Source organism: Pongo pygmaeus, chromosome 8, assembly GCF_028885625.2.
Source record: "Pongo pygmaeus isolate AG05252 chromosome 8, NHGRI_mPonPyg2-v2.0_pri, whole genome shotgun sequence".
NCBI classification, from domain to species: Eukaryota; Metazoa; Chordata; class Mammalia; order Primates; family Hominidae; genus Pongo; species Pongo pygmaeus.
In genome coordinates this window covers 54,944,779-54,963,683 of record NC_072381.2, presented here as the reverse complement: position 1 = coordinate 54,963,683, position 18,905 = coordinate 54,944,779, and the positions used below count along the sequence as shown (strand labels likewise).

The 18,905-nt window shown below is 52.7% G+C and overlaps 1 protein-coding gene across 2 annotated transcripts; it reads right to left on the bottom strand.

Annotated features, from left to right (window-relative positions):
• Positions 1-98: 98 nt before the first annotated feature.
• Positions 99-18,595, bottom strand: LOC129006144 (anthrax toxin receptor-like). 2 transcript variants are annotated; one of them, XM_054435511.1, is made up of 11 exons: positions 18,527-18,576; positions 17,126-18,126; positions 16,648-16,870; positions 11,566-11,634; positions 10,078-10,149; positions 8,137-8,218; positions 7,991-8,024; positions 6,914-6,990; positions 6,768-6,836; positions 6,174-6,235; positions 99-319 (listed from the first exon to the last, which is right to left on the bottom strand). In XM_054435511.1, the coding sequence occupies exons 4-11, from the start codon at positions 11,598-11,600 to the stop codon at positions 187-189; spliced, it is 564 nt and encodes a 187-aa protein (XP_054291486.1). In that variant the 5' UTR covers positions 11,601-11,634; positions 16,648-16,870; positions 17,126-18,126; positions 18,527-18,576; the 3' UTR covers positions 99-186. The 2 variants fall into 2 exon arrangements, with proteins under 2 accessions (XP_054291486.1, XP_054291487.1); XM_054435512.1 differs by lacking the exon at positions 10,078-10,149 and having other exon boundaries at positions 16,648-18,126; positions 18,527-18,595.
• Positions 18,596-18,905: the final 310 nt, after the last annotated feature.

Below are 18,905 nucleotides of genomic sequence, written 5' to 3'. Positions count from 1 at the left end.
GTCAATACTGTTTAAAATCCAAATCTGGTATATTTTTAACTTGTACTTGTCTTTCAGAATTTCTATGGAAAAGCATCAATATTGCATTCCAGTAGATGGGCGAGGTGGAGAGCAGTTTATTTACTCTCAAAGATGGATTAGGGATGACTGGACAACCTCAGCCATAGCTCCCCGCTCCTGACGTGCTCACGAGCCCCATGTGGGGTGCCCATGGCCTGTGTGGGTGGCACCTTGGGCAGTCATGCAGCCACCACGTGCACACGGTGGGCGCTGGGACGCTGCCTGTTGACACTCTTCTCTGTTGGGACTGTGGTTTCTTCTGTGGGGACAAATGATTAAGGAGGGAAGTTTATCTTTTCTCGTGAAATGAGGAGGATTCCCTGAAATTTGCCTGGTCTTGGGGATGGTGTGGGGTATCTGGGAAGATAATTAGCATTTCCAGAAAGGGCCTCACTGCCTTCTGGGACACATTCAGAATTTGAGTAGCCAAAAAATGGAAACCAGGGACAAGAAGATAAGAAGTACAGGAAGTGAGATATGCAAGTATTTTTCCTTTCAAAAAGCTAGGGAGCTGTCGAGTGCTGTGGCTCATGCCTGTAATCCCAACACTTTGGGACACCGAAGTGGGTGGATCACCTGAGGTCAGGAGTTTGAGACCAGCCTGACCAACATGGTGAAACCCCATTTCTACTAAAAATACAAAAATTAGCCAGGCATGGTGGCAGGTTCCTGTAATCCCAACTACTCGGGAGGCTGAGGCAGGAGAATCACTTGAACCCAGGAGGCAGAGGTTGCAGTGAGCTGAGATCACACCATTGCACTCAGCCTGGGCAATAGGGCAAGACTGTCTTAAACAACAACCACAAAGAAAAAAACAAACAAACAAAAAGCTAGACAGGGAGACACAGCATTGAATTCATATTTCAAAGACTTTTTGGGCTTTTTGAATGGAGAATTTGGCCTAAGGCCTCATGTGTCCCAGCCCTTGATGACAGATGAAGTCGGGGCTGTTGGGAGTGGAACGCATCCATGCCTGGCATCCCGATGGCACTAGGGTGCTGTGTCATGGCAGGTGCAGTATAAATCCAGCTCACTCAAAGGACAAGCTCCCTGATGACAAACACAGTCAACTTTGGTTGATCAGCAAGAATTCAACTCCTTTGACCATAAGAAAAGACTCAATGTATATGTCCAGTTCAGCAACAAAAGCCTGTTAATCTTTGGTGTTTGGTGCCTTAGAAGTTGGGCTTTGGGGGGGGAGTGACAAAGGGGGTTCTGCAGTGTGCCTGAGCAGTGGGGACAGCAGCGGCAGCATCCTGGAGGGAGGCCTCAAGCACCTAGCAGGGGGGAGGCGGCTCCTGGAGGAGCAGGTGAGGGGGAGGCACTCCCGGCTGGGTTGAAGGCAGCTCTTTGGGTTGCACAGGGTCTGTGCTTGGGAAGAGTACTCTGGGCTGTGTCTCAGGCAGATCCTTGGGCTGCAGGGAGCCTGTTTGCGGGCGAGGCACTCCCTGCTGTGTTGGCTGTGTCTCAGGCACATCCTTGGGCTGCAGGGAGCCTGTGGTAGGGAAAGGCACTCCTGGCTGTGTGGAAAGCAGATCCTTGGGCAGCAGGGAGCCTGTGAGAATTGGGACTGTGTAAGGGCTAAGCTGAGGTACCTCCCCTGTAGGGAAGAGAAGAGAGAGGAGGTCACCGTGTTGGCGTTGGAATTGGGCTCAGAAGCCTGCGGTTGCCTGGCTCAAGGGATGGGGCCAGGACCCATCGGGACCCACACGGTGGGCCTTGCTGTGCTCCTCCTCTCTCCCTTGGGTGCTGCCTCCAGCCTGGACTCCTCCTTCCAGACTCAGCTTTAGCGTTAAAGTCCCCTCTGCCTCTCCAGGCAGCCCTGGGTCTCTGACTCTGGACTCCCTCAGCCCTCGGATTGAAATGGTTTGCTTCCTCCTGGTAGATAGGAGGAGGCCCCAATTACCTCTGTGCCCCAGCATGGTCCAGAAGGCTCTAGGGAGCATGTGGAAGGGATGAGCGCTCACCACAGCCCTCAAGGCTGGCTCCAGGGACCCTTGGGTGGGTGATGAGCTGAGAAGGCAGCAGCTCCACAGTTCCCTTGGTTTGGGAAGAGGATGATCCAGACCCGTAGGAAGAGCAAACTCTGTCTTGCAGAAGCAGCTGCTTTGCTTTCATCTTGGGCACACACCAGTGTAGCCAACTCACCACCCACACAGCTGCAAGCCACACAGAGATTGTCTTTGTGTTCGTCTGTGATGCCTTTTTCTCTGCTGGCTTCTTATGCTCATGATTGGGGCAAGCCTGTCTGAAGACTTGATAGGGCCTTTCAAAAAGGCCCTCAGGGTCACTCTAAGTAAGGTCAAAGGGACTGGGGTTCAATCTAGCCTCTGACCTCAGGCAAGTCACTCAACCTCTTGGGAATGGCTTTCCCATCTCTTAAATGGGCCCAGCAATATCAAACACGGATTGGTCACCCCAAGTCCATTCTTCCTGCCTTCCTTCCTAACGAGGCCTGCTTTTGTTAAGAAAGGTAATGTGGTGCAACAAACCACCATGGCACATATTTACCTATGTAACAAGCCTGCACATCCTGCACATGTATCCCGGAACTTAAAATTAAAAAAAAAAAAGAGAGAGGCAATGTGCTCAGTTGTAAAATGACCTTTTCCCAGTCTCCCTTGCTGAGCAGCATGGCCATGTGAATGCATTCTGGCAATGGAGTGTAAATAGGATTTGTTGGGCATTGCTTTAAAAAAGGCTGCTTTCCCTTTTTCCTTCTTCATCCTGCCTGGAGTATGAGTGTGATGGATGGAGCTCCAGAAGCCATCTTGTAAGCATGAAGCAAATTGAAAGCCTGGCCTTTTCAAGAATTGTTAGGTTTCCCCAAGGCTGTTCTCTTGGGGCTTAGCAGGCAGTGAATTAGATAACAGTCTTTCTCAGAGCCCCTCAGCTCTCCCATTTCTCAATTTGTATAGGCTGTCCTCTATTTCTGGAATGTTCTTCCTAATGTTGTCTGCCCAGTGAACTGCTGCTCAACTTTTCAGACTCAGCTCCAGAGTGGCCTCCTCCAGGATGCCCCTTATCCTTGCCCCCAGCTAAAGTAACCACCCTGCTTGGTCTTTCCGGTCATGTCCTGGCAGAAGGCTGAGCCCATTGTGGGAATTGCCCTGTCCTTCTAGATGTGCCTGTCCTTGCTCTGCAAGCATGAGGACTGTAACTGCATCCCCTTCAGCACCTTTGGCTGGAGGGCTGCAGCAGGATCCCAGGATGCCAGTGGGCATATGCCTCTTTGCTTCAACCTCCCCATCTGTGATGTGGCACTGATGATGCCCACAGACCACGGCAGGAGCAGCAGCCCATCAATGCTTGTGGTTTCCCTGGCGTGGGACCTGTTCAGCTCCTTCTCTACTCAAGGCCACCCTTCCCAGGCTGCCTGGAATCCCATCAGTCTCCTGCCAGGCCACTCTCAGCCTGATGGTCCCAAGGAAATGCTCCATTCCTCACAGGTGTTCCCCAGAGCATGCAGACTTTGAGCTTGCTTGAAACTGTCATTCATGCATAAAGCCTCCCCTTGGGCATGTGAGTGACACATGCCTCAAATGCTGGATTCCCCTACACAGACGGTCTCTCTCTTACTGAGAGGGGCCTTTCTCCCATCTAGGCCCCGTCCTGTGACCTGCCCTCTCCTGCCCCTGCCCTGCTAGTCCCCATCCAGGATGATGCTCACTTTCCCCTTGTGCCCCCTCAGACCCTGTCCTGAGCCACCTGTGTCTGCAGCTGCTTGTCCACCCTCCTCCATGCCCGATTGGGCTCCTGCCACCTGTTCAGGGATTCAGGCTTCCTTCTTAGTACAACCCAAGTGTGTTAGCCTGCTCTCCCTGGCTCCACCCATCCCCAAATCTAGTCCTCCCAGGACTATCTTCCCTCCCAGCTCACACCCTCCAGAGACGCTCTGCACTACTGGCAGGATCCAGTCCCTCCACCCAGCCTGCATGCCAGACCGTCCCCTGCCAGGCTCCTGGGGTCTCCATACCCTGCCTTCAGGCAATCACAGCCCAGCTACTAGAAGAGCTGGCTGTGCCCTGGCACCCTCCCTCGCTCCTGTGCCTTGAGGGCTCTGCTCCTCACCTCTCCATGTTGCACGCCCAAGCCCAGCCATCCTGAGCCTCAGCTCTGGTGCTGCCTCTGACAAGCTGCCTTCCTTGAAGGGGAGCACCCTGGTCTCAAAGCCCCAGAGCACTAGAGCTGAATCTCTTTCTTTTTCTCCAGACAGCCTCTCTCTCTCCTTGCAGCACAGAGCTGCACAGAGGGGAGCTCTCTCTACTCCACCCCTACCCTCAGCTCTGCATAGGGGAGAGGTGGGGTTGGGGACAGAGCCCAGGACCAACCATGGAAGTGTCAGCACAGCTCCTGTTTTTGGGACCTACCAGCTCTCAGCCCTGTGCCATTCCCTGCACAGCCCAGTGCCCTGGGACTCACGACAGGCCTGACAGCATCCTTTTTGTTCATGGGAGGCATCACTGGAGCTCGCTGGAATTGGACAATTTGCTCCTTGTTGTGTGCCCATGGAGAGCAGAGCTCAGACATGGACGGTGTGTCTGTCCCCACAGCCTATTGTCAGGGCACCCTGCAGTGAGGAACAGGGAGGCCAGAGCCCAGCTGCTGGAGGGCCTGGTGGTCTTGCTAAGGGCCTCTTGATGTCCCCATGAAGGGAGAACACCCAGGGCTTCCTTCACCTCCAGCAGCTGCAGTTGTGCAACTGTCGGCCATGCAGACCCCCAGCCTGCTCAGGAGGAGCTCAGACAGACAGAGGCATCACAGAGCCCCACACAGGGCTGTCACCACGCATGCTGGGGCCCCGGCTGGTAAGAGGGCATCCTCACTACGTCCCAGACAGTATGGACAGGCACTGGGATTGACCCTGTGGGATTGAGGTGAGCTGAGGGTGTTTGTGTGGACGTCTTTGTCGGGCTATGGAGGTTTCCTTCTGCTCACAGGGTGATGCGGGATGTTCACGCCCCCACTTCTTGTTCTTCATCCCCTGAGATAACCGCTTGGTTCCTGTTTCCTGTTTTGTTGATGTGGTAAATTACTAAATTACACAGATATTTCAGCTCCTGTACCTGCCTGGCTTTCCTGGGAGGAGCCCTGGCTGCTCCTGGCCCATGGTGTGGGTTAGCTGCTGCTCCATGCCATTTGCTGGTGTTTCCCTGAGAGCTTCTCACACATGTCTTTTCTTGCTTTAGAGTTAAACTGATCGTTGTGAGGTAACAACACACTAATTGTACACAGGTACTCACACCACCACCCCCGCATATTCCCCCCACACCAATAGACACTCACATTCACACCCATGTGGGCCACACATCCACACCCACCCACCCACGCACACTGGACCACAAACACACTCAACCCACCCCATACCACACACATCACACCACACACCACACACCCCAAGCACACACACCCACACACCACACACACATAAATAGCAAACACACATACACCAGAAATACCAAAGACACACCACACATCCCATACACACATCACACACATCAGCAACACACTCCCAACTCCCCATATGACACAAACACACACTGGACACCACATACCTGCACACCAGACATCCTTTCCAGACACCAGCAGCCTTCCACACACCAGGCAACCTTCCCACACACTCCCCCAAGACCCCCACTCATGCCACACACACACACTGCACATATACCACACACACACACATATATGTCCCTACATACACTCACACCCCCACATACATATTACACAGCACCTCAGCTTCCACACAACATACACCCCACAATACAACATACACAGATGCATCACTCATGCATACCCCACACACACCACACTCACAGCACATATAACACATCCTGCACAATCACACACACACATTTCCACAGCACACAGACCACATATTACCCTCTCCCGCAGACTTCACACACATCAAGCCTCCCACAGCACAACTTCCCACACATACTACACATACTGCACCCACACACACCAAACACATACACACCACATACACACACCACACTCACACACTCCCCACACACATCCTCCCCCACACATACCAAACAAATGCACACACTCCATACACGCATGCACTCGTGCACACCACCCTTTGGCTACCCCAGGGCCTCTGTAGCTCTCACCTCCCTACACACGCAGAGGAAGACTCCACTGACATCATTTCAAGACAGGTCTTTGACGTGAGCTGGAACACAGGAGGGGTGGGGCGGGGCAGAGAGAGTGAGCTTCCGGCCACAGGAGCCAGGCCTCCAGCCCCTCACCTCCGCCCACTCATGGCATCAATGGTCCTTCTCAGGGCCTTGACACCATTCTCCACTGCAAACATGTGGTCAGGGCTGTCTGCAATTGCTGTTATCTGCAGAGAGCAGAGCTGGCTTGGACTCCCCGCCAGAAGGTGAGGATGCAGCAGACCCCCGGCCCGGGGGACAGTGTCTTGCCCCCATGCTTTGGGGGCAGCAGAATGTCAGGCTCTGAATGTTGCAGACTTCTGCAGCCAGCAGCCCACTCTTAGGGAGCAGAGAGCTCTTCCACCCTCCCCTCTGGCATGGTGGGATTTATACAACACTCCGTCAATCACTTCTGCAGTGGCCATGGGTTGGCTCAACTCACTTGGGGCAGCTTAGACAACCGTCCTCGGGGCAGCCCTGGGAAAGCCACCTGGGATGCCTTTCCCCACTAGGCTCAAAAGTGGCACCTGGTTACCTGTTTGGAATTACCTGGTCCAGCTTATAATCAGCCACACCCAGGGTGTAAACGTTGGCTCCCGGTTTCCAAGCCTTTTGAGCCTAAGGGAAAGAAGGCATTGCATATTGGTCATCAAAATACATGGAGCAAAATGCTGGTAAGTATGAACTGGACTCACTTCTCTGAGAGTGTCCTTAAATGCATGTGCTACCAGTTCTCCGTCGGTCATAGCAATAATCATGCTGGGAACCTTGTCTGTAGAAGAAGCAAAGAGTGGCCTGCTCAGCAAAGGCACCAGAAGTGACCTCCAGAAGCTCCAGAACCCCTGCAGATGGCTGGGCCCACAGCGCTGCCCACTCCAGGGCATGGCCAGGTGCCCCCACCTCATCCTCCAGAGGAGAGGCTGCCAAGACCCAAGCACCTGCCACCCAGAGACCCCCTAGAGTGAGGGAGGTCTCAGCCCAGCACCCATTTTACAGAGGAGGGACTGAGAGGGGCAGGGTCTTTCCCACCAGGCTGCCTGAACCCTCACCCACTAGCAGCCTGCACCACCTCTGCCTGAGGGCAGTTCCAGCCAGGACTCCACAACCACAGGCCTGTCCCGCAGGCAGGGGGAGGAGCTGCTGGGCCCTCCTGTAACAGACAGGCTCAGGGAGGCTCCCAGGGGGCCGGGTCTTGCTGTGAGCAGAGCCTGCAGGCAGCCCTGCCGGCATCTCTGGGCCCAGGAGTTCAGGACTCCAGGTCAGTGGCACCTGGGCAGGGGACTCCACAGCCACCTCAATGCCTTTCCTCTCCAGCCCTGCCTTTTCCTGACAAGAGCTGCAGCGACACAGTGGGGAGGGAAGCTGGGGGCCCTGGACAGCCTTCTGTACCATATGAGACAGGGTCAGGGGATGCAAGTCACTCGGAGGGGAGACATGGAAGGGAGGAGGAAGACTAAGGTGTGTGCAAGGGGGCAAACCCCTTGGCTCTTCTCTTTTCCTTTTCACACAGCCCAGCTGGAGGGCAAGCACCTCAGGGTTATGAGCACCAGAACTGCACACGCAGGATCCCACACAGTTCTCAGAACTCCATGGGGCGGGGGCTTACTATGCTCATTGCACCAGGGAGGGACCTGGAGCTCAGAGCAGGTGAGCAACTTGCTCCAAGAGGCAGGGCAGGTGTAGCCTTGCAGAATCTGCACACAGAGCTCTCTGAGGCTCACGCTCAGCTCTGTTCTGCCTATGGGACCACCATGGGGATCGCAGGTGCTTACTTCCGGAGTTGAAACTTTCGATCTGTCGAATTGCCTGCAAGAAAATGAAGAAATATTGAGCCTGGACAGTGAGATGATCCCACTGATGCTCTAAGATTTTGTAGGTTAGGGTTAGGGTTAGAGTTAGGAGATCAAGGGGTCTATACCTTTCTAAATCCTGCCTGCATGAATGTGTGTCCGTCAGGCACAATTTTCTGAAGCTGGTCAAGACCGTTTTTTATTCTATTCCTGAAAAAAATTTAAAAAGATGGTTGACCTGGAAAGACACTGACTGTTAAAAATCAGCTCCCAAGCTCTCCAGGAGCCACTGTTCTTTGTGCAAGGCCTCCTGGATGAAGGAGGGGGCCAGGCAAGGGCTTTGTCCTGCTCATTCCTCATTGTGATATTGACCAGAGATTTCAAGCCCTTCTGAGCTCATCTCAGTTACAGAGAATGCAGGCCTGGGGAACTTCCCCAGGGCCCTGCTTGGACCATCTCTGGTGACAGTGGGAGCTTCCCATGGATGAGCAACTGTGAGTCAGGAACTGCAATGGGGCTGACATTCCTAGCCCTGAACCAGGGATGGGCAACTGAGAGTCAGCCACTGACAATGGGGTTGACATTCCTAACTCTAACTCTAATCCAAATTCTAACCCTAACAAGAAAGCTCTTGTGTTGGGCACTCCGTCCTTTAACAGGTAGGGCTGCATTTGGGAAAGGTCATCCTGCTAAGCCCCAGCCCTGCACCCAGCCCGACGGCCCCAGACCCCTGACCCTGACTCAGTTTCCTGCTCTATCTTTACCCTGATACAGGAAGTAGGAAATCTGCTTAGTTAGAGCGTCTGGCCTCCTTGACTTTCTGTGCCCCTGAAACAAAAAGACCAAAGGCTGGAGAGGCAGCCCCGACGGCTGTGCATGCAGGGGCTGAACACTGATCTGCAGACTAGCCGGGGCATGTGGCCTGTCAGCTGCTGTTAAAGCAGACAGAATGGGCTGGGGCAGACAGGACTGGCTCTGGTGGTAGGACTGGGACAGGCCAAGGACTTAGGGTCAGGCTAATCCAATGTGACAGGCTGAGCCTGCACAGCAAAGCTGGGCAGAGCATGGACCCTGAAGGATGGCTTCCCACTGTGGGCAGAGTCTCTGCCATGGCTGGAGCTCTGAGAGCCCTGCCCTGCCCAGCCCAGGAGGGGAGGAGGCCAGACCCATCCATACCCAGAAGAGGCCACGGCCTGGCCTTTCTCTGGCCATGCCCAAACCCCGCTCCCCGTCTGGGTCACTCGCCACAGTCCTCCCCCATAGACTTGCTTTTTTACCACCTCACACCCACCCAGTGTCTCTGACAAACCCACAGCGCAGGGCACACAGACTCAAGCTCCTCTACCCTGTATTCCCTCGAAGCTGCAAGTGGGGCCCAGTCCCCCATCCAGTCCTCAGTGTCCTCACCTCTCTTCTGTGCTTCATCTCCTCTGGGCCCAGTTCCGGGCATGTGCATTGGAAGTGCCCTCACCTCCCGCCAAACAGGAACTCTGCTGTGCTCCCTGCTGGGCCTGGGCTCCAGCCACCTGAGCTTGTTCCTCCTGCCTCCCTCCACTTTCCCAGCCTGCCCTGGAGCTCAGAACCCCACCCAGAGGCTCCCCAGTCTGGGCCTGCCAGCATCCCTCCACTAAAGCCCCACTACTCCCACCACCAGCTTTGACCCTGTCTCCCTCCTGCACTGGTCAGGGCAGGGGGAACAGGCACAGAGCAGCAGCCAGTACAGGTGTGTGTTCACAGGACACCCCCGCCCCGCCAGCCCCTGCACCCCGGGAATCCTCACAGCCACCTCCCAGGGAAGGAGGCAGGGCAGAGAGAGTGCAGGGGAGCGTGCAGTGGGGGAGGCTGAGAACTTCTGGAGCACAGGGGCCTGCAGGTAACCTCGCAGCCATGTGTAGGAGGATGCAGGGGAGCTGGGGCTAAGGTCAGGTGGGTACTGTGAGTTGCCCTGACCGGCCTGCCCTGTGTGCTGTTAGGCTCCCAACCAAGGTCTCCGGGAGCCCCTCAGCTCCCTGGAGCTCCCTCTGGCCAAGCTCACCAGGCCTCCCTTGGGGGATCCAAGCAGCACTCACTTGTCTGAGGTGAGTGGCAAGACAGTCTCGCCGTCTGTGGAGTAGGTGATGAAGCACATCTGAATATTTGGGCTGTGAAGGAATCATGTGCTGGTGAGAAGCCAGAGGCACCGGCTCAGAAGCCAGGGTGGTAAGGCCAATTCCCCACCTCCCGCCACAACTCTTCCGCTTTGAAGCCCCTCGCTGGACACAAGGACGTGAGATAAATGTAGTGAAGGACTCTGAGGCCTGTGGAGACAAGGGCTCCATAGAAGAGAGAGTCAGGATGGCAACTCACTGCATCCCCACACTCCCAACACCCCAAAGACACTTGCACACACACACATGCAAACACACAGGCACACACATGCACATACACACAGGCACACACACCACACACACATGCATACACATTCACACATGCGCACACACACACATGCACCCACACACATGCACCCACACATGCAAACACTCACATGAACACACACACACGGCACCCACACACAGGCACATGCACACACACACACAGACACACATAACACACATATCTTATAATGAACAGGCAGGGAGATGCACACACAGCCCTCCCAGCTGGCCTCCCTTCTACTGGAAAATTCTTTGCCTCTTCACCCCATTCCCTCCTCCCCCTCCTCTCCATCATCCCTCCTTCATCTCAGACAAGTGACTCTCCCTATGGCAGCCATGCACACAGCCTCCCTTTCCTCTCCCTGACCCTCCTTCCTGCTGGCTGACCCTCAGTGGCCCTCAGCGACAGTGCTGCCATACGTCCCCAGCCGAGCTCCCCCTGGCTTCTGCCCTTGTTGCCCATTCATTTTACCCACAGTCATCAGACTTTTCTTCCTTAAGTGCCATCTTGATCATGCCACTCCCCTGCTCAAGAGCCTTTTCTGGCTTTCTACGGCTCACAGCAGGAAATCCCAGCCCCTTGGCCTGGCAAAATGAGCCCCTGTGGCTTTGGCCTCAAGCTGACCTGCCCAGCCCTCTCCCAGCCCTGCCTGAGCTAACCTCATTCCCAGCAAAGTCAGACCACCACAGGTCCCCTGTCTTTTCCATCCTGCAAGACCCAGTTCAAAGACCCACATCTTTGGAAGCCACCCTTGACTTTGTCCTTAGGAGTTCCTGTTTTTTCCTTTAACCTTCCATGTGAGTTCTTTGTCCCCTACTTGAACCCGCAGCAACCCAGAGTTCCAGGACTGAGTCACTGGTTTCCCTGCCTATTGTCCCTTCCCAGCGTGTGATGTCCCCAAGGGCAAACTGCCTCCCCTGCAATATGTTCGGACTCACAGGCAGGAGCCAGCCAAGGCCGCTGAGACCCCATGAAACCAGTGAGCGCTGGCCTCATTCCTGCTTCAGAATGCCACCTTGTGCTCTGTGTCCCCCACTGAAGGACTCCCACGCCACCCCATCTGATGGGATGTGCCCTCTGCCTGCCTTCCAGAGGAAAAGCTCTCTGCAGCTCAGGGGAGGCTGCCGTGTGGAGATCTGTACCTTTGGAACCTCGCCACTGTTTCCTCCACCCACATATAAAGGTCAATCCAGTTGTTCACGCTGCCAGACCTAAAACAAAAGGAGATGTGGGTCAGGGAGATGAGTGTATCTCTCTGATGGGCAAGTGTCTGCTCCGCCCCCAGCCTCCCAGCAGGCTCTTAACAAGCTCTCCTGACCCCAGCACAGCTGAGGCTGGGGTACACCCCCAGTGGCCACTGGATCATCCGAGGTCGTGAGTTTCACCAGTTGAGTGGTCAGCATAAGGTGACCACCCAGCCCCATCTGCCTGGGACTGAGGAGCTTCCTGGGATGTGGGGCTTTTGTTGGCCATCCAGGTGACTGATCAGGTTAGGTGGGGCACTGTGTAGAGTGGAAATGGGACAGAATGTATTGGTTGGAAAAGCCCCCAATGAACAATCCAAATATGGAAAATCAACCAAAAAAGTTGCATTTACGATAGCATCAAACAGAACAAAATACTGAAGAATAAATTTAAACAAGGAAGCAAAAGAAACGTATACTGAAAACTATAAAATATTGCTGAAAGAATTTAAAGACACAATAAATGGAAAGATATTGCATGCTTACGAATCAGAAGGCACAATAATAATATTGTTAAGATAACAATGTAATCTATCAAAATCTCTACAGCATTTTTTTGCAGAAATAAAAAAATTTGCACTAAATTTCTTATGGAATTTCAAGGGACATTAGTCATATAACAAAAAAAAAATCTGAAAAAGAAGAACAAGATTGAGGATACATATTTCCTGATTTCAGAATTTATTACAAAGCTACAGTAATCAAACTATTATGGCACTGACATAAGGACTGACATGTAGAGCAATGAACAGAATAGAGAGCTCAGAAATAACCTGTCATGTCTGCGGTCAAACGATTTCCAACCAGTGTGCTAAGAACACTCAATGTGGGAAAGAACAGTAGTTTCAAGAAATGATGCCGGGAAAATTGGATGTCTACGTGCAAAAGAATGAAGTTGGACCCTTCTGTAAACCACTACAGAAATTAACTCAAAATGAGTCAAAGACCTAAATGTAAAGGCTAAAACTTTTAAACTGTTAGTAGAAAACATAACTTTTATTTGGGGATTTTTTGGATATGGCACCAAAAACATAGGCAACAAAAATAAAAATAGAAAAGTTGAGACTGTATCCAGATTAAAAACTTTTGTGCATCAAAGGACACTACCAAGGGAGTGAAAAGACAACCTGCAGAATGGGAGGAAATGTTTACAACTCATATACCTGATAAGGGATTAATATCCAGAATATATAAAGAACTCCTACAACAACAATGAAAAAGAAACAACAAAAAAATGCAATAAGAAAATGGGCAAAGGATTTGAATAGACATTTCCTCAAAGAAGATATGCAAATGGCCAATAAGCACATGAAAAGATGCTCCACATCACTAGTCACTAGGGAAATGCCAATGAAAGCCGCAAGAGGATACAACTTCACACCCATTGGGGTGACTATTATCAAAAACCAGAAAATAACAAATGCTGGGCTTTTGTTGGTGGGAATGCAAACTGGTGCAATCACTGTGGGAAACAGCTTGGCATTTCCTCAGAAAGCTAAACATAGGATCACCATAAGATCCATCAATTCCACTCCCAGGTATATACCAAAAAGAAGTGAGAGCAGGGACTCAAAGAGATACGTGTACACCAGTGTTCATAGCAGCATTATTCACAATAGCCAAATGGCAGAAGCAACCCAAGTGTCCATCAACAGATGAAAAGATAAACAGGCCAGGCGTGGTGGCTCACACTTGGAATCCCAGTGCTTTGGAAGGCCAAGGCGGGGGGATCACGAGGTCAGGAGTTCAAGACCAGCCTGTCCAGTATGGTGAAACCCTGTCTGTACTAAAAAATACAAAAATTCGCCTGGCATGGTGGCACGCCCCTGTAGTGCCAGCTACTCAGGAGGCTGAGGCAGGGAGAATCGCTTGAAACCGGGAGGCAGAGGTTGCAGTAAGCCGAGATCGCGCCGCTGAACTCCAGCCTGGCGGCAGAATGAGACTCCAACTCAAAAAAAAAAAAAGATAAACAAAATGTGGTACATATACATACAGAGAAATATTATTCAGCCATAAAAGGGATGAAATTCTGATGGATGCTACAACATGGGATAACCTTGAAACATTATGCTAAGTGAAAAAGGTCAGACAGAAAAGGCCAAATATTATATGTTTGTATGATTATATTGTATGACTCCCCTTCCATGAAGTACCTACAATAGGCAAACTCATAGATAGAGAAAATACACTAAAGGTCACTAGGGCTTGGGGAAGGGAGGAATGGGGAATTATTGTTTAACGGGAAGAGAGGATTTTTGGGTTTTGGTGGGGATGGGGTTTGAGACAGGGTCTCACTCTGTCGCCCAGGCTGGAGTGCAGTGTGTAATCTTGACACACTGCAGTCTTGACCTCCCAGGCTCAAGCGATCCTCCTGCCTCAGCTCAGGCTGAGTAGCTGGGAGTGGAGGCACACATCACCATGCCCGGCTAATTTTTGTATGTTTTGTATAGACAGGATTTTGCATGTTTCCCAGGCTGATCTTGCATTCCTAGACTCAAGCAATCCTCTTGCCTTGGCTCCCAAATTGCTGGGATTACAGGAGGGAGCTACTGCTCCCTGCTGAGAATAGAGTTTCAATACACAATGATGAAACATTTCTGGAGATGGATGGTGGTGGTTGCACAACACTGTGAATGTACTTAATGCCGCTGAATCGTACACTTTAAAATGGTAAATTTTTGTTATGTATGTTTTCCCACAATTAAAAAATTACTCAAAAAATATAAGGTGTCATTCCCACTTAGAGCCCTCAAATGTCACCTGGCCAAGAATAGGAGCACATGGGAGGCTGATTCATTTTCTTCCAGCTCAATCGAATGAATGAACTAATGAATAATGAGTCTCATGAATAAGCTGGACACGAATGACCAAAGAGCCTGCCTGCAGGCAGTAGATGTTGTTTCTGCCTGGAGGACTACCGCAAGATTCTCAGGGTCCCGCCCAGCTGCGTGGTCTCTGGATGGGCTTTGGAGTCACAAAATCCAGAGTTTCAATTCAGCACCATGGATGTCTATCTGGAGGCTGTGGTGGGTCATTCCCTGGCCATGACCTGGCTCATTGCCTCCTCCTTAGAATGCAGCAATACCCTTTACCCCCAGCCTTCTTAGGAAGACTCATTAAGGTTGCTTTTTTCTGCTCCCTTTACATCCACTCTAGGCACTCCCTCTGCATTCCTCCTCATCCGGTCTGTCTGGGATTGCATCAGGGCCTCTGCAGTTCCTGTGAGTTTCTAGCCTGTGGCTCTGCCTTGCCTGGCAGGTCCCTTCATCCCCATCCTCTGTCACTGCCTCTGACCTGCAAATTCTCCCTTCATCCTCATCACACTTGGCAAGGTGAAAATGAAGATACCCTTTTTACAGATGGGGGACACGAAGGCACAGAATGATGAAGCAACTTGCCCAAGACTATGTGGCTAGTGAGTGGAGTCTGCCTGTCTCCAGAACTGAGTTGCTCCTTCCACAAGAGTAGCAGAGCAGCCACAAACCATAGGAATTGGTGGGCTGGGGTACACGTCCCATGAGCATCAGTATCCAGGGGGAATGAGAAAAATCAGAGGAACTTCAACCTGTGATGCTGGAAAGAGTGCAGCACAAGAAGCCGGAGTCTTGTCATACCAGCTGTCTCTGGATGCTTCCCCAACCTCCAGGAGCCACCCTTGTCCAGGAACCAGATAGAAAAATACCTACACTACTCACAGCCCAGGATTGTGGTGAGGTGCCAGGAGTGCAGGGGAAGGGCTTTGGAGGCCAGAAAGTGCTGCAACATTCTCCTGAAGATTGCACCACTGCTGCTACTGAATAAGCACAGAGAGTATTCCCACCCAGCAGGAGGAGCAGGAAAGGGAACCAAGGCAATCTCTCCAAAGCTGAACATTTGCCTCTTTCCTTCCTGGTGAGCCAGAAGTTGCCTAATACGTAGCCCAGCTTCCTCAGGGCCACCCTGAAACAGACCAAACTGTTCCTAAAGTGCAGGAACTGGCTCTCCAAGTTGTAGAAGAAGTACTTGGAAGCAGCCAACCAAAGGCCGTCTCTAAGCAGTGACATTAGAATGCCCCACAAAGGCAACAAAGCAATCTCTCTGGGGACCAGTAAAATAGAAGTTATTTGCGTGAAAAAACAAACAAGCAAAACAACACAAAAACCCCAAACATCCACAATGAGCTTCTGAGAACTGCTGAGAGGCAGGTCCGAGCAATCATCTGTTGCAGCAGCGTGAGGATGAGGTTGCTGACCCAGCTGATGGAGGGGTAGGGAATCATCCAGAACCCCTTTGGTGGCTTTTTTCCTCATCCAGGAGATGAAGCACCAGGGAAAAGACAGCCAGGGCTTTCTTTCTGCCTCAGAAAAACAGGAGGCCTAGGTCTGGTCTGACGAAAGTTTGGCCCTGCTTCTGTGACGGAAGCTTGCATCTCCTTGAGTGGCGTCCTGTCCCTAGTGAAAAAGAGCCTTCCTAACTCTGCCCTGAGTGCCTGATCCTCAGAACCTGTGAGCGTAATAAAATGGGCCTGTTCTGTGTCCCTAAATGTGGGTGGTCTGGTGCACAGCAGTAGAGAACCGGAATGTCCCTCATTCACAAAGACTCTGGCAACACCGCAGTTTCTATCTCCTTCCAGATCTGCCATCTCCTGGGGGACTTCAGTGTCACACAAATAACCTCCCATTGCCAACACTCTGGCCTCCCAGTCCTTGACCTCCTCACCCACAGCAATGTCCTCACCTAAGTCACCTGGGCTAACTCTTCCAGTGAAAAAACGGCAGGGTCTAGTGGTTTTAAGGGACACTGTGAGGGCTGTTGTAAGGGAAATGGAGGCTTCCTCTTGTAGCCCCTCCAAAGGTCCTGTGCCTCCCCTTGGTGTTGTCAACATGCAGGACATTGGGAAGAGCTGCAGGTCACAAAGTCACCATGTCAACCTTCCTGTCAATCACAACAGGGAATTCACAACAGAGTTGGGGTGGGAGGTGGGGAATTGGCATCACTCACCCTGGCTTCAGAGCTGGTGCCTCCAGCTTTTCATCAGCACTTGATTCCGTCTCAGCCCAAATAAGCGGATGTCCTTCGTCACCTACTCCACGGACAGTGACACCATCTTGCCGCTCACCTCAGACAAGTGAGTGCTGCTTTGAGCCTCAAAGGGAGGCCTGATGAGCTGAGCCAGAGGGAGCTCCAGGGAGCTGAGGGGCTCCCGGAGACCTTGGTTGAGAGCCTGACAGCACACAGGGTAGGCCGGTCAGGGCAACTCACAGTACCCACCCTGACCTTAGCCCTGGCTCTCCTGCATCCTCCTATCCATGGCTGCAAGGTTACCTGCAGGCCCCTGTGCTCCAGAAGTTCTCAGCCTCCCCCACTGCACCCTCCCCTGCCGTCTCTCTGCCCTGCCTCCTTCCCTGGGAGGTGGCTGTGAGGATTCCTGGGGTGCAGGGGCTGGTGGGGCGGGGGTGTGTGTCCTTTGAACACACACCTTTGCTGGCTGCTGCTCTGTGCCTGTTCCCCCTGCCCTGACCAGTGCAGGAGGGAGACAGGGTCGGAGACAGGGTCAGAGCCGGTGGTGAGAGTTGTGCAACTTTAGTGCAGGGATGCTGGCAGGCCCAGACAGGGGAGTCCCTGGGTGGGGTTCTGAGCTCCAGGCCAGGCTGGGAAACTGGAGGGAGGTAGGAGGAGCAAGCTCAGGTGGCTTGAGGTGGCCTAGAGAGGTGCCCAGGCCCAGCAGGGTGCACTGCAGAGTTCCTGTTTGGCCGGAGGTGAGGGCGCTTCCAATGCACATGCCCAGAACTGGGCCCACAGAAGGTGAAGTGCAGGAGAGAGGTGAGGACACTGAGGACTGGATGGGGGACTGTACCCCACTTGCAGCTTCAAGGGGATACAGGGTGGGCTGCCACATCTTGAGCTGGAGGGAGGCTAGGATCTGTGTGCCCTGCACTGTGGGTTTGGCAGAGAGACTGGAGTGGGTGTGAGGTGGTAAAAAGCAAGTCTATGGGGGAGGACTGTGGCGGGTGACCCAGATGGGGAGTGGGGTTTGGGCATGGCCAGGGAAAGGCCAGGCTGTGGCCTCTTCTGGGTATGGATGGGTCTGGCCTCCTCCCCTCCTGGGCTGGGCAGGGCAGGGCTCTCAGAGCTCCAGCCATGGCAGGGACTCTCTGCCTGCAGTGGGAAGCCATCCTTCAGGAGCCATGCTCTGCCCAGCTTTGCTGTGCAGGCTCAGCCTGTCACATTGGATTAGCCTGACCCTATGTCCTTGGCCTGTCCCAGTCCTGCCACCAGAGCCAGTCCTGGCTGCCCCAGCCCATTTTGTCTGTTTTAACAGCAGCTGACAGGCTACATCCCCCAGCCAGTCTGCAGATCAGTGTTCAGCCCCTGCATGCACAGCTGTCGGGGATGCCTCTCCAGCTTTTGGTTTTTTTGTTTCCAGGGCACAGGAAGTCAAAGAGGCCAGGCAGTCTAATTAAGCAGATTTGGTATTTCCTGTAGCAGGGTAAAGAGAGAGGAGGAAACTGAATCAGGTTCAGGAGTCTAGGGCCGTGGGGGCTGGGTGCAGTGTTGGGGGTTTAGCAGGATGACTTTTCCCAAACGCAGCCCTACCTGTTAAAGGATCGAGTGTCCAACACAAGAGAGCCCTTGTTAGGGTTACGGTTTGGGTTAGAGTTAGAGATGGAGTTAGGAATGTCAACCCCATTGTCAGTGGCAGACTCTGTTTCCCATCCCCGGTTCAGGGTTAGGGTTAGGGTTAGGGTGAAGATTAGAGTTAGAGTTAGAGTTAGGAATGTCAACCCCATTGTCAGTTGCTGACTCTCAGTTGCCCATTCCCGGTTGTGGCTTAGGGTTAGGGTTAGGAATGTCGGCCCCATTGCAGTTCCTGACTCACAGTTGCTCATCCATCGGAAGCTCCCACTGTCACCAGAGATGGTCTAATCTGGTGAGATTCCCCAGGCCTGCATTCCCTGGAGCTGGGATGAGATCACAAGGCCTGAAGTCTATGGTCAACGTCACAGTGAGGAATGAGCAGGACAGTGCCCTTGCTTGGCCCCCTCCTCCATCCAGGAGGCCTTGCACAGTGAACAGTGGCACCCAGAGAGCTTGGGAGCTAATTTTTAACAGTCCATGTCTTTCCACGTCAACCACCTTTTTGGAGCTTTCTCAGGAAGAAAATAAAAGAGGGTCTCAACAAGCTTCAGAAAATGATGCCTGAAGGACACACATCCATGCAGGCAAGATTTGGAAATGTATAGACCCCTTGAGCTCCA